This window comes from Sorex fumeus, unplaced genomic scaffold (genome assembly GCF_029834395.1).
Source record: "Sorex fumeus unplaced genomic scaffold, SorFum_2.1 ptg000014l, whole genome shotgun sequence".
Classification (NCBI taxonomy): Eukaryota; Metazoa; Chordata; class Mammalia; order Eulipotyphla; family Soricidae; genus Sorex; species Sorex fumeus.
This window is the reverse complement of record NW_026606071.1, coordinates 19333157-19347773: the sequence shown is the minus strand read 5'-3', so window position 1 is coordinate 19347773 and position 14617 is coordinate 19333157. Positions and strand designations below refer to the sequence as shown.

The 14617-nt window shown below is 41.3% G+C and overlaps 1 protein-coding gene and 1 pseudogene across 1 annotated transcript in view; one reads left to right on the top strand and one right to left on the bottom strand.

The window, feature by feature from the left end:
* MPP4 (MAGUK p55 scaffold protein 4) overlaps window positions 1-10112 on the top strand; it is a 47280-nt gene extending 37168 nt beyond the window's left edge. Inside the window, exons 18-21 of the mRNA XM_056111970.1 lie at window positions 1191-1284; window positions 1633-1741; window positions 3422-3556; window positions 9897-10112. Coding sequence (XP_055967945.1) covers window positions 1191-1284; window positions 1633-1741; window positions 3422-3556; window positions 9897-10112 — 554 coding nt within the window. The remainder of the gene's footprint in view (window positions 1-1190; window positions 1285-1632; window positions 1742-3421; window positions 3557-9896) is intronic.
* LOC130021193 (uncharacterized) lies at window positions 7900-7999 on the bottom strand (annotated as a pseudogene).
* Window positions 10113-14617: the final 4505 nt, after the last annotated feature.

Genomic DNA, 14617 nt, shown 5'->3' with positions numbered 1-14617 from the left:
CAGATTCTTGCATTATCTGCATGTACTTATAAACTTGGAGACATTATGAAGACACGCCTTTAGAAAAATGAATAGGGGCTGGAGCAATAGTACAGTGGCTAGGGTGTTTGCCTTGTACACAGTTGACCTGGATTCATTTCCCAGCATCCCATATGGTCCCCTGAGCTCTGCCAGGAATTACTCCTGAGTGCAGAGCCAGGAGTAACCCCTGTGCATCACCGGGTGTGACCCAAAAAAAGAAAAAAAAAAAGAGCAAAGATAAGTTTTGGAATGCAGATTAGAGTGCTAACTTCATAGTATTTGTAGGTTGCAGAGTTGTAACTGCATCTGTGCTCTTGGATATAACTTGACTTTTAAGAGTCTTATTTTTTTTTATCTCGGATACCTAATAGCATAAACTAGTGCACATCAGGTGAATAAGTGGATGAGTAAACAAAGGATCTTTCTTAGATGTTCAGTGAACTCTTATGTTCTATTTCAGGGGCTATGTAAATTAAATAATCTGTAATCAAAGTAATCATATCATGAGTTGAGTTTAACCCATATTCCATCAATATTTATGGAGAACTGTAAGTAATCACCATTTCACTTAGATTATTAATGATTCTGGGAAAGATTACAAAGTGTCAGGGGCTTTTATTATTTTAAATCTGAGACAATCTGGTGTAGGAGAAAACATTGATCTAGGAGAAGGCAGAACATCTATCTCTGATTCAATTCAACTTTGCTTTATTTAATATTATGTTCATAGAATAACTATTATATAACTTTCTAAAAGCTTAACAGTAAACTATAGATAAGTTCACCTTGCTAGGAATGGGATGAGCTAAGATCTTGAGAAATGCACTACATAAATGCTAGTATTGCCACCAGGGTCCTTCATTGTCTGTTATAGCTCAAATATAGTTCACCAGAGTTTATTTAAAAGAGGTGTTCTCATGGTTTAAGGCCTCCTGGTTTAATACTTAACTTGTTCTTGACTTGATATACATCAGCTCTAACAGGTTTATAAATAAACTGATTTTGATATGAGAACTCTTCTACTTTCTTTCACCAATTCGGCCTCCCTCTTTTTACCCTTGGCATTTTATTTCTTGGTGTGTGTGCTCATTTATTTTTTATGGAACAGATTAATTGTATAATGGTAATAAAAAATTTTAAGTAAGGAATTTTAATGTCATTTTTGACAGATACAACTCGTTCCAAAAAGAGTTATGAAGTTAATGGACGTGAATATCACTATGTGTCAAAGGAAACATTTGAAAACCTCATGTATAGTCACAGGTAAGCTAATTGTTCAGAAACTCCTTTGCACTCAAAACTCAACACCTATTTGTATGCATTGTCTAGGATTACTGAGGGTATTATCTCTAGTTAATGTAGAAAACTTAATTAAATGAGGAAATGTAAATTGATAAATTAGAACACTCATTGGTTTCTTTTGGAGAGGATGCAGTATTAAATTGCAAACTTCAGAGCACTAAAACATTTTTCTTCGTTGGATATCCACTAATTATTGTTTCATGCTAGCAAAGTCTATGTATTTAAACACTTCCCTGTGTAGTCTATCACCATGTAGCCACTAATAACAGTTGTAAGAAGGGTTCTTGTGTACTTTGCCTACCTTTGTAGGATGCTGGAGCACGGCAAGTACAAAGGCCACCTGTATGGGACCAGTGTGGACGCAGTGAAAGCAGTGCTTGAGGAAGGCAAGATCTGTGTCTTGGACTTAGAGCCTCAGGTGTGTAGTGTGGGATATTTCCATCTCCCAAAGGGGTGACTTGCTACTGTTCACTTTGTGTTCATGGTCTAGGATCTAGCACATTTTACTGCTTGTTTTTGAGAATCAGACTGCTTACCATTTCTAAGAGATAGGACCTTAACTAAACCATCAATAGACAATTATTATCTTTAGTTCACTTGAAGGGGTCTTTTATCCTCAGACACAAAATCAGAACTGAGTAGGTAACATAAGGAAAAGTTAAAATGTAGGCAGAAAAGTTAGAATCTTGGGGTCAGAGTGATAGTACAGAGAGTAGGGCGTTTGTCTTGCACATGGCCAACCCAGATTCAATCTTCGGCATCCCATGTGGTCCCCCAAACACCGCCAGGAGTAATTCCTGAGTGAAGAGTTAGGTGTACCTCTGAGCATTGCTGGGTTTGACCCAAAAAGAAAAAAAAGAAAGAAAAGTTAGAATCTTGCTTTTCAGCCTTGATCACAAAGTAGCAATATTAATTCCTTGTAGAAGGCTTAAAACATGGCTTTACCCAAGGAGATGTGATGCCTTATTTTCATATATATAATTATCATCCCAACATCATTGGGAGAGTGGATAAGGGAAGAAAAAGTTAAGGTAAGATTAAAAACAGACTTGACTAGAGAGATAATACACTGTGTAAGGTACTTGCATTGTACATGACTAGCCTGGGTTTGATCCCAGCGTTCCACATGATCCCCTGAGCCCTATTATGAGTGATCCCTGAGTGCAGAGGCAGGAATAAGCCTTGAACATTGCCAGGTATAGCCCCCAAACCAAAAATAAAAAGAAAATACAATGTGGAGGCCCCATTTTTGGGGGTGGGGAGAAATTGAGCCACACATAGTGGCAACTTCTTGCCTTATGCTCAGGGGTCACTCCTGGTGACGTACAAAGTAACATGTAGTACCAGGAATTAAAGCCTTCCCACATGCAAAGCATCTGCTCAGCTCTTTGCTTTACCCTATCTCTCCAGCCCCAGTGATCAATTTTTTAAGTAGAGGTCACACTGATGGGAGCCTTTCTTGGCAGTATTTGGAGGGCCACCAGAACCACATCTGGTATGGTGGGTTCCATGTGGTACAAAGGAATTGAACTCACAGCTTCACACATGCTAGGAAAGTGCTCTGCCATTTAAATTATATCACCACATAAATCACTGCATATTAAATTATATCACATCAAATTTTTATGATCCTTGTCTTTTGCTTGTATTTTTTGTAGTCATTAAAAAATATTTCATGTGCTACGGAGGATCTGGGGACAAGAAATTAGTTCTTAGGTTAAAGCCGGTGATCAATTAGTAATATATAATGTGAGAAAATAGCAAGAGTAAATAATAAATGAAAGTGTAAAAGAGAATACAGCTACTTTGAGAATCTTTGTTCACATTTCATGAGATTATGTATAAAATCTTTATTTGAAATTTTAATAAGGATATAATGGTTCATTAGAGGAAGAGCCATGATTTGAACTTAATTTTGGTTCTATAACCCCCCTGTTAATTATGAAAATATTTTGAGTTGAAGGCTTTGGGACACATGAAATTATTCTCTAACTAACAATAATTGCTAATTCCTGGTTGTAGAAAATTTGAGAGCATTCATGTTGACTCTAGGAAATTCTGACTTCTGTTTTTAAATATGCATTTCTTTTTCATGTAGTATATTCAAATGGCTCGAACTCATGAACTGAAACCTTATGTCATATTTATAAAGCCATCTAACATGAGCTATATGAAGCAATCTCGAAAAGATGCCAAGATCATTACAGACTACTTTGTAGATACGAAGTTCAAGGTAAGATACAGAGGAAAGAGATGAACACATCAGGCTTTTATTTCCCTAGTCAAAAATCATTATTTTCTTTACAACATTCCCATGTTAAGGAATATAGCTTTCATTTCTAAAGAGTAATGTCCTAGGGCTTGGAAGTTAGGGTGTATGCTTTGCATGTACCCCACCCAGCTCTATTCCTGGCACCACTCACTACCCAAGCATCTCTGGATGCAAACCTGGATGCCTACTGCATCACAGGGCCTGTGCAACACCACATCCACACCACATCCACTGACCAGCCACCGGGCCAAGTATTTCTGGGAGTGGTCCCTGAGTCCCCTTAGCTTTACATGGGATTTCCCCACCAAAAAAAAGTTCTTATGTTTTTTATCTTTTCTATTAGTCATTTTCTATAGATATAACAAAAGTATTGGGGGGGGGGATCTAGTTAAAAAATAAACCCTTGAGGCTGGAACAATAGCACAGCAGGTAGGGTGTTTGTCTTGCATGTGGCCGACCCGGGTTCAATTCCCAGCATCCCATATGGTCCCCCAAGCACTGTCAGGAGTGATTCTTGAGTGCATGATCCAGGAGTAACCCCAGTACATCACCGGGTGTGACCCAAAAAGCAAAATAATAATAAATTATTAAAAAAATAAACCCTCAAGCCACAGTTTGCTAAACTAGAGGTACAATCTGATTCTTGTACTTAAAAATAAATTTTGATGAAAAAAATTTACTTTAAAAGTGATCTGTTGGGGGTATAGTGCCGCCAGCAGGTCAGTCTGTACCTGTGAGGCGAGTGCATCAGCAGCCTGATGGTGCCTTCAGACTTCCAGGTATCCCCAAATTGCTGCCGTGCCTTGGGCCAGACCCCAAAAACGTGGGGCAGAGTTTACCAAGAAAGTAAACAGGCAAAAGTTAGGTATGTGGGAGACACACACACAAACCACCTCCAGTTCAGCTATATAATTGGAGGCATGGCCTCTCTGGTTCCTGATTGAACTGCTTAACGGCCATGATCCCAGAGACTCAGAAACAAATCTTGAAACCCAACGGCTTTTGGCAGAAATGCGTCCAGTCCCTGAAGTAAGTTACAGGCGCTGGGCCACCCCAGGTGGGAATAGATTTTGTGCCTTGGCCCGTTCCCCCTGGCAGCCCACTGGCCGCCATCCTCCAGAGGTCACTGGACAGTCAGGTTTGGGCTCACAGTGACGAGACACGCAGGGCCTCATGGGATGGGGGTGGAGCTGTCCCTTTCCTCCCCAACGAGACCCCAAGTCGTCACCCACGAACGGCCTCTCTGGCTCCTGATCAAGCTGCTTAACAGCCATGATCCCAGAGACTCAGAAACAAATCTCAAAAACTAGTGGATTTTGCAGAAATGCATCCGGACCCCACACTACGTTACTGTCTCTGGGCCACCCCAAGTTGGAAATGGTGTTGTCACTCCACCTTGGCGGTTGGGTGGCCGTCATCCTCCAGAGGTCATTGGACAGTCAGGCTTGGGCCCGCAGTGACGAAACTTGTTGGGCCTCATGGGATTGGGGGTGGGGGGAGCCGGGCCTGTCCTCCCCACCCCAACGAGACCCCAAGTCATCGCCCACGAACGACCTCTCTGGCTCCTGATCAAGCTGCTTAATGGCCTTGATCCCAGAGACTCAGAAACAAATCTCGAAACCCAGCGGCTTTTGGCAGAAATGCATCCGGACCCCGCAGTAGGTTACTGTCGCCGGGCCACCCCAGGGAGGAAAGGGTGTTGTCCCTCCGCCTGCTCCCCCTTGGCGGCTCGGTGGCCATCATCCTCCAGAGGCCATTGGACAGTCAGGTCTAGGCCCGCAGTGACGACACTTGTTGGGCCTCACAGGATGGGAGAGCCGGTCCTGGTCTCCCCGTCCCAACGAGACCCCAAGTCATCACCCATGAGCGGCCTTTCTGGCTCCAGATCAAGCTGCTCAGTGGCCTTGATCCCAGAGACTCAGGAGCAAATCTCGAAACCAAGTGGCTTTTGGCAGAAATCCCTCCAGATTTAAGTGTTAAAATTTTGGAATTTCAAAATCACATGGCCCTACTGCAGCCACATGACATCATATGTTATTCATAACCAGCAATAGAACACAAGTTGTCTACTGTTGCCTTTTTAGCAGATCTGAGTGTTGGGGTAAAATCTCAAATAATAATGGTGGGTCTGGTGTCAAAATACTGAATGTGATCAAAGTAGAGAGAGAATAATGTGGAAAACATCTGCCCCACAGTTAGGGGGAGGGTGTGGGATGAGGGTATACTGGGGGTTTTGGTGGTGGAGAATGGGCACTGGAGAAGGTACTTGGTGTTTCATTGTATGACTGAGACTTAGACCTGAAAGTTCTGTAACTGCTTTCATGGTGATTCAATAAGTAAAATTATATATAAAAAAGTGATCTGTTAAAAAAAACAAAAACAAAAAGTGATCTGTTGGAGCTGGAGGGATGGTAAAGAGGGTAGGACACTTGTGTTGCATGCAGCTGACATAGGTTAAATCCCCAGCATCCCATATGAACCCCAAGCACTACCAGGATTGATCCCTAAGTGAAGATCCAGGAGTAACCCCTGAGCATCACTGGGTGTGGCCCCCAAAACAGAAGCAAATCAAAAAAACGATCTGTTGAACAAATGTCATCCATACTGAGGTATCTGTATGTAATATATGAAAAATATGAACACAAAAATAGTAATGATGTTGATAATATAATAGAGGAGTCAGCCAGGCAGGATTAATTTGTAAATTCTCCCTGTCCCCAGTTTTATTGTCGTTAAAATTATTTCAAGCAGGACTGGAGCAATAGCACAACAGGTAGGGCGTTTGCCTTGCACGCGGCCGAGCTGGGTTCGATTCCCAGCATCCCATATGGTCCCCTGAGCACCGCCAGGGGTAATTCCTGAGCGGAGAGCCAGGAGTAACCCCTGTGTATTACCAGGTGTGACTCAAAAAGCAAAAAAAAAAGAAAAAAAAGAAAAAAATTATTTTAAGCACAGCATACCTTTAGTAAGGGGAATGTATGTATTTTTACATGTATGAGATCGAGATAACCATCACCTATATCAAAATATTAAAATCACTTTTGAAAAACATATGTGGTATAAAACACATAAAACATAAAACTGAACATTTTTTTTTCATGATTGAACCTAAAGACACGAGGTTTTTTTTTAATTGCAATTTGGATTTTGGGTTTCCATGGGCAAGTGGGAGAGGGGGTCAACTCAACCTGCACATTGAGCTGAGTGTGAGTGATACCCAAATTGAACATCGTTTTTTTTTTTTTAAGTTTTGCAGTGTCTCTTATTTATTTTATTTATTTATTGCTTTTTGGGTCACACCCGGCGGTGCACAGGGATTATTCCTGGCTCTGCACTCAGGAATTACCCCTGGCGGTGCTCAGGGGACCATATGGGATGCTGGGAATCGAACCTGGGTCGGCTGCTTGCAAGGCAAATGCCCTACCTGCTGTGCTATCACTTCAGCCCCCAAATTGAACATCTTCACCACTTTTTATCTGTACAGTTTAGTGGTAGGTATATTCTATTGTGAAATATATAGAGAACTTTGGAAATATGCAGAATATATAAATATACAGACAGTGCCAGGCTGTCTTCACCGGGGCCCCTCGGAGGGCTTCCCTCCCTGCCCCGACCAGAGCCCTGGCAGCCTCAGACCTCCGGTACCCAGCCACAGCCACGCTCAAGGCCACTCTCCACACACTTGGATGAGCCTCACACATGAAGGAACCGGCAGAGGAACCCCTGTGCGTGGGTCCTGGGGCTGAGATCTCCAAGCCTGCTCAGATCGGGACTGAGCCTCCTCCACCCACCCAGATCCCCCATTTTCCAGTAGCTAGGCAGTTACACCCACAAACTGCCCCCGGCGCCATGAAATCCTATTAATGACCAAGAGCCAGAGACTATAAAACAAAGCTCCTGGAAGTGAGTGGCTGCATATGTGGGTGTGCGAGCTCTTATAATTTAGTTCTCCTTCTCAGAGAAACCGGCAATCTGCCGAGAATATCCTGCCCACCCTGCAGAGACTGGTAAGCTCCTGTGGTGAATTCGATATGCCAAACACAGTAACAATAATGTGTCTCATTCCCCTGACCCTGAAGAGCCTCCAATGTGGTACTTTTGGGAAGAGCGAGTAAGGAGAAGCTGCTAAAATCTCAGGGCTAGGACGAATGCAGATGTTATGGTGCCCACTCGAGCAAATCGGTGAATAATGGGATGACAGTGATACAGTGATATATTTAGAAAACATACATAGAATTCTATATGTAGAAAACATATATAGAACTTTGAAAATTTATATAGAATAATGAAAATCTTGCAAACTGATTTCATTCAGATTGCTCTATAAATTTCTGTGTCATCCTTTATCAGGAACCATGCTAATTCTGTATTGTTCCAATTTTTAATGTGCTGCCAAAACCAGAAGGAGATATATTTATTTATTTATTTATTTATTCATATTATCTATTATCCAAAATTTTATTAGATATATTTATATCATCCTTTATCTCTAGTTATTATTATTTTTTTACCAACAAGCTCTTTTTTTTTTTTTTAGTGATCACTACAGAAAAACTTGATTTTCCAGTTTGCTTTGAGAAATAGAGTCTTTGGATATATTCTATGAGCCTTATGGTCACTCAAAATTATGTTCTTAATGTTATGGGAATATAAACAAATTAACAAAATTTAGTCACATTGTAAATGAGCTCTGCCACAGGATATTTTTTTTTGGTGGGAGTAGGGAGACCACAGCCAGTTGTGCTCAGGGGTTACTCCTGGCTCTACACTCAAGGGTTACTCTTAGCAATGCTGGGGGATCATATGGGGCTCTGGGGATTGAACCTGAGTGGGCTGTGTGCCTTACCTCCTGTACTATCTGTACTATCTCTCTGGTCTTCTACGAGGTCTCATTTCTATTTGTTTATGAGAACATATGCAACAAGTTGTACTGTTTTTCTCTGAACAAAGAGAAAAATATCAGCAATAATTTAATGTGTTACTATAAAGTGAGGGCTAAATGACTTTCACTGTATGAGCATTTCATAATACTAGAGAGTTTGAGTATAGTTAAATATTATGAGTGAGTTAGGTGATTCTGAATCAACATGAAATGAATTATAAAGTGATCATCTTATATCTGTAAAATTATTTTGTGTTGTTCCTATTAGATTATGGTTTATTTTAGGAGCTGGAGAGAGTACAGAATTTAAGGCATTTATGACAAGTCCTGGTTCAATCTCTAGCACTGCAAGGTCCCTTGAGCACTGCCAGGAGTAGCCCTCAAGACCAAACAAAATAGGTTTATTTATTTATTTATTTATTTATTTTCTTTCTTTCTTTTTGGGTCACACCCGGCGATGCACAGGGGTTACTCCTGGCTCTGTACTCAGGAGTTACTCCTGGCGGTGCTCAGGGGACCCAAAATAGATTCATTTAAAAGTCATATTTGTTTATGTTTATCTGGAAAATTATAACTAGCTTAATACTGAATGTGGTATGAGAGCTTCAAGTGTTTAGATAGCAAGATGATTTCAGTCTAAATAGCATATTAGGGCAGAGCTTATGAGCTGTTACTCAAATTTGCTAAATTTTGACCTGGAAAGACTGTAGCACTGTAGCACTGTCTTCCCATTGTTCATCGATTTGCTCGAGTGGGCATCAGTAACGTCTCCATTGCGAGACTTGTTACTGTTTTTGGCATATCGAATACATCAGGAGTAGCTTGCCAGGCTTTGCCATGTGGGTGGAATACTCTCGGTAGCTTGCTGGGCTCTCTGAGAGGGGTGGAGGAATCGAACCCAGGTCGGCTGCATGCAACGCAAACACCCTACCCGCTATACTGTCACTCCGGCTCAACCTGGAAGACAGTAAAATTAAATATAGAAACATGATATTTGAAAAGATTTACAATATGGGACATCTTAAACATTTGCAGTTTTTTTTATTGTGGTAATGTGGCTTAAATTTTCAGGTAACTGCTTTATAATTGCAATGCTATTATATTATCACCAGTATCAATAACCCTCCACCACTGCCCCAAGATGAACTAATTTTGAAAAAATAGCTTCTTGCTCTTCAAGCCAGCAGTCTCCCTTGAACATATGTCTTTCTTACTCATCTTTCTTTGCTTTCTTATTTGATCTTTCAAGCTCGTGTTCTTTCTTGAATGTGTATCTCTATTCTTTCTCTCCCCTCACATCTTTCTAAGTTTCATTCAATAAAAATTACCTTAAAAAAAAAACTCTGTGACTAAACTGTGTTCTTATCTGTTTCAAACATTGAGTTTGTGTGTTGAACATTTTTGCATTTAATCCTGTAGGATGAAGATCTGCAAGAGATGGAGGACTTGGCTCAAAAAATGGAGGCTGAGTTTGGGCAGTTCTTTGACCATGTGATTGTGAATGACAACTTACAAGATGCCTGTGCAAAATTGTTTTCCGCAGTTCAAGAGGCTCAGGAGGAGCCTCAGTGGGTACCGGCAGCTTGGATTTCCTCTGAAACTGAGGCTTCAAGTGGTCTACTGTCCAATGTTTAAAGAATGGAGAAATAGTGCAGTGGGTAGAGCTCTTAGTGGTCTCCCCTGGTTCCATCCCTGGTACCCCATATTGTTAAACCTGCCCTCCTCACCCTACCAGCTCCAGGGATGATCCCTGAGGGAACAGTAAAGAGTAAGACCCGAGTAAAACATAGTCTGGAGAACAACAGTTGTGATCAAACAAACCAAAACAATATACAAACAAAAGAGTAGGTTCTTTCTTTCTTTCTTTTTCTTTCTTTCTTTCTTTCTTTCTTTCTTTCTTTCTTGTAATGATATAATTATTATTTATTTGTTTTTAATTGAATCACTGTGAGATACAGTTATAAATCTTTCATGATCAAGTTTTAGTCATACAATGTTCCAACACCCATTCTTCCACCAGTGTACATTTCCCTCACCAATATCCTCTGCATCCCTCCTGCCACCCCCACCACCCCTACCCCAGCCTGCCCATATGGCAGACACTCAGACACTTTTCTTCTCTCTCTCTCTCTCTTTCTCTCTCTCTCTCTCTCTCTTTCTCTCTCCTTTTGGTTTGCAATACAGATACTGAGAGGTTATCATGTTTGGTCCTTGACCCACTTATAGCACACATCTCCCTCCCAGAAAGATCCCTTCCAATCATCATCATTGTTATAATGGTCCTTTCTCTATCCCAGCTGTCCTCTCCTCCAGCCCTTCAGGCAGTCTTCCAACTGTGGACCAATCACCAATCCTCCTGGTCCTTGTTTTTACTATCCTTGGTTGTTAGTCTCATATTATGTTTTTTGTATCCTACAAATGAGTGCAGTCATTGTATGTCTACTCCTCTCCTTCTGACTTATTTCACATGTCCATCCATTTATAAGCAAATTTTATGACTTCATTTTTTTCTAACAGATGTGTACTATTCCATAGATGTACCATAATTTCTTTAACTTGTCATTTGTTCTCAGATTAAAGACCTCAATATCAGACCTGTATCCATAAGGTACATGGAGGAAAATGTAGGCAGAACCCTCCATGACATTTAAGCTAAAGTCATACTTTTTTTTGCTATTTTTTAAAATGTTAATATAATGAGGTACAGTTATAGACTTATAAATTTTTGTGCTTGGGTTTCAGTTATACAGTGATCAAGTACCCAACCCTCCACCAGTGCCCATCCTCCACCACCACGGGTTCCAGCATCCCTCCCACTCCCCATCCCCCCTGCCCCACCCTGCCTCTGTGGCAGGGCATTCCCCCTTGTTCTCTCTTTCTTCTTTTGGATACTGTGTTTTGCAAGAGAGGCCTTGAGTGGCAATCATGTTTGGTCTATAGAATACTTTCAGCATGCTTCTCCCACCCTGGAGGATCCTCCCAACACCCTTTATTTGGAGCTCTCTTCTCTATCTGAGCTTCCTTTTCCCCTAGCACGTGTGGCTGGCCTCCAAGTCATGGAGCAAAATTCCTGGTACTAATCTCAGCCATTCCTGGGTGTTAGTCTCCCATTTTGTTGCTTTATGTTCCCCAGATGAATGCAATCTTTCTGTGTCTATCCCGCTCTTTCTGACTCATTTTGCTTAACATGATACTTTCCATGTAGTACCACTTGTATGTAAATTTCATAACTTCATCTTTTCTAACAGCTACATAGTACTCCATTGTGTAAATGTACCAAAGTTTCTTTAACCAGTCATCTGTTCTCAGGCACTCAGGTTTTTTCCCAGATTCTGGCTATTGTAAAGAGTGCTGCAATGAACAAACAATTGCAGATGTCACTTCGACTATACCTTTTTGCCTCTCTGGGATATATTCCCAGGAGTGGTATTGCTGGGTCAAATGGGAGATCAAATTCTAATTTTTTGAGAATCGTCCATACTGTTTTCCAAAAGGGTTGGACCAGCCGGCATTCCCACCAGCAGTGAAGGAGGGTCCTAAATTTTTTTTAAAATTTTTTTAAAAAATTTTATTTTCATAAGGCTGTTCATATTAATTGACTACATTCAATATTTCAACACCAATCCCATCCCTATTACACCTTCCCACCACCATTATTTTGAATTTTCCCACCACCATTCAAGCCTGCTTGCCAGGAACAGGAGTAAAGGCACCTTTAAAGATGAAAGACTACTGACCAAACAAGTGGAAGTAAAGATAAACAAATACACTACATTAAGCTAAGAAGCTTTTGCATCTCAAAAGAAACAGTGACCAAGATACAGAGACAGCCCACAGAACAAAAAAAAAATATTTACCCAATACCCATCTGATAAGCGGATACGTAAGGCACTGGTAGAGTTTTATAGGGAAAACCTTCCAAATCCATAAAAAAATGGAGATAAGAAATGAACAGAAACTTCCTCAAAGAAGAAATTCTAGGGACTGGAATGACTGCACAGCCAGTATGGCAACCCGGGTTCAATTCCCAGCATCCTATATGGTCCCATGAACACCAGCAGGAGTGATTACTGAGTGCAGAGCCAGGTGTGACCCAGAAAGCCAAAAAAAAAAAAAAAAAAAGAAGAAGAAGAAGTTCTAATGGCCAAAAGGCACATGCAAAAAGTGCTCTACATCACTAAACATCAGGGAGATGCAAATCAAAACAACAATGAGATATCACCTTACACCACAGAGACTGATACACATCAAAAAGAATAAGACCAACCAGTGCTGGCATAGATATTGGGAGAAAGGGACTCTCCTTCATTGTTGGTGTGAATACCAACTGGTTTAGCCTTTTTGGAAAACAATATGGGCTTTCCTTAAAAAACTAGAAAATGAGCTTCCATATAACTCAGCAATATTACTTCTGGGAATATATCCCTGGGTTGCAAAAGCACACAGAAGAAAAGACATCTGCACTTGGATGTGCATTGCAGTACTGTTCACAATAGCCAGAATCTGGAAACAAAAAACCAGCAGATTCTTAAGGTGGCCACATGCTTACTGCTTAGAATTTGTATAGGTTTGGGTTTTTTGTCTTTATTGGGTGACAGGTACACCCATCACTGCTCTGGGGTCACCCCTAGCAGTACTATCATGTGTGTGCTGTGGGGCACTAATCATGGATACCCAGCATGCAAAGCATGTGCTCAGTGCATTGTCTTATTTCTATCCTGGATCTAATGCTGAAACTTTTAACAGTATTCTGTTACACAACTCTGGAATATCAGCTGGGTTCTGAAATAGCAGTATTTACCTAATGTGTGCAACTCTTAACAGTGCTGTGGCTTGTTGACCTTGTTTTTAAACAGTATTTTGTGGTGTGTGTGTGTGTGTGTGTTTAGAGAGTTACTTATTTGGTTTTTAGGGGAAAAAAGTTTTTTATGTAGCAGTGGTAGCAACATAAACAATGTCAAGTTGCTAAGAATAAGAACCTTTCATTGGCTTTATATGGTCTTTGTTCACATAAAAAGAGCTTTCCTAAATAAAAGAAGCAATAGTTAACTTCAGAAACTGTATTTTATGAAACTTGTCTATATAAAATTGGCTCTTTTTGAGAATTCTTTAAAAAAATGTCTCTTATCAAGAAGGGCTGGATTGATAGCACAGCGGGTAGGGCATTTGCCTTGCATGCGGCCGACCCAGGTTCGATTCCTCTGCCCCTCTCGGAGAGCCTGGCAAGCTACCGAGAGTATCCCGCCCGCATGGCATAGCCTGGCAAGCTCCCCATGGCATATTCCATATGCCAAAAACAGTAACAAGTCTTGCAGTGGAGACGTTACTGGTGCCCATTTGAGCAAATCGATGAACAATGGGAGGACTGTGCTACAGTGCTACAGTGCTACCAAGAAGTGTCTTGACTAACTCAAACTCATGTGAAAGTTACTATACTTCTATAGTTACTATACTTTTTTTTTTTTAATGAATCACCATGAGATGGGTCTGGAGCGATAACACAGCGGTAAGGCATTTGCCTTGCATGGGGCCAAGCCAGGTTCGAGTCCTCTGCCCCTCTTGGAGAGCCCGGCAAGCTACTGAGAGTATCTCGCCCTCATGGCAAAGCCTGGCAAGCTACCTGTGACGTATTGGACATGACAAACACAGTAACAACAAGTCTCACAATGGAGAAGTTCTTGGCCCACTCAAGCAAATTGATGAACAAAGGAAGGACAGTGCTACAGTGCATTATGAGATACAGTTACAGACTTACAAACTTTCATGGTTAGGTTTCAGTCCTTGAGTATCCATCCCTCTACCACATCCCCCCCACTACCCCCCTTCCCCCCTCTCCCCCCCCCCCCCCCATCAGGTGGATTCCCTTTTCACTCTCTCTCCTTCAGGATGTTGTGGTCTGCAACGTAGGTGTTAAGTGACCATCATGTTTGGTCTATAGTCTACTTTCAGTACACATCTCCCATCCCCAGTGGGTCCTCCAAACATCCTTTACTTGGTGGTCCCTTCTCTATCTGAACTTTTCCCCCCAGCATGTAAGGCCAGCTTTCAAGCAGAAGAGCAATCCTCTTGTTCCTTGCCTCTACTATCTTTGGGTGTTAGTTTCCCATTTTGTTACTTTATATTCCGCAAATGAGTGCAAT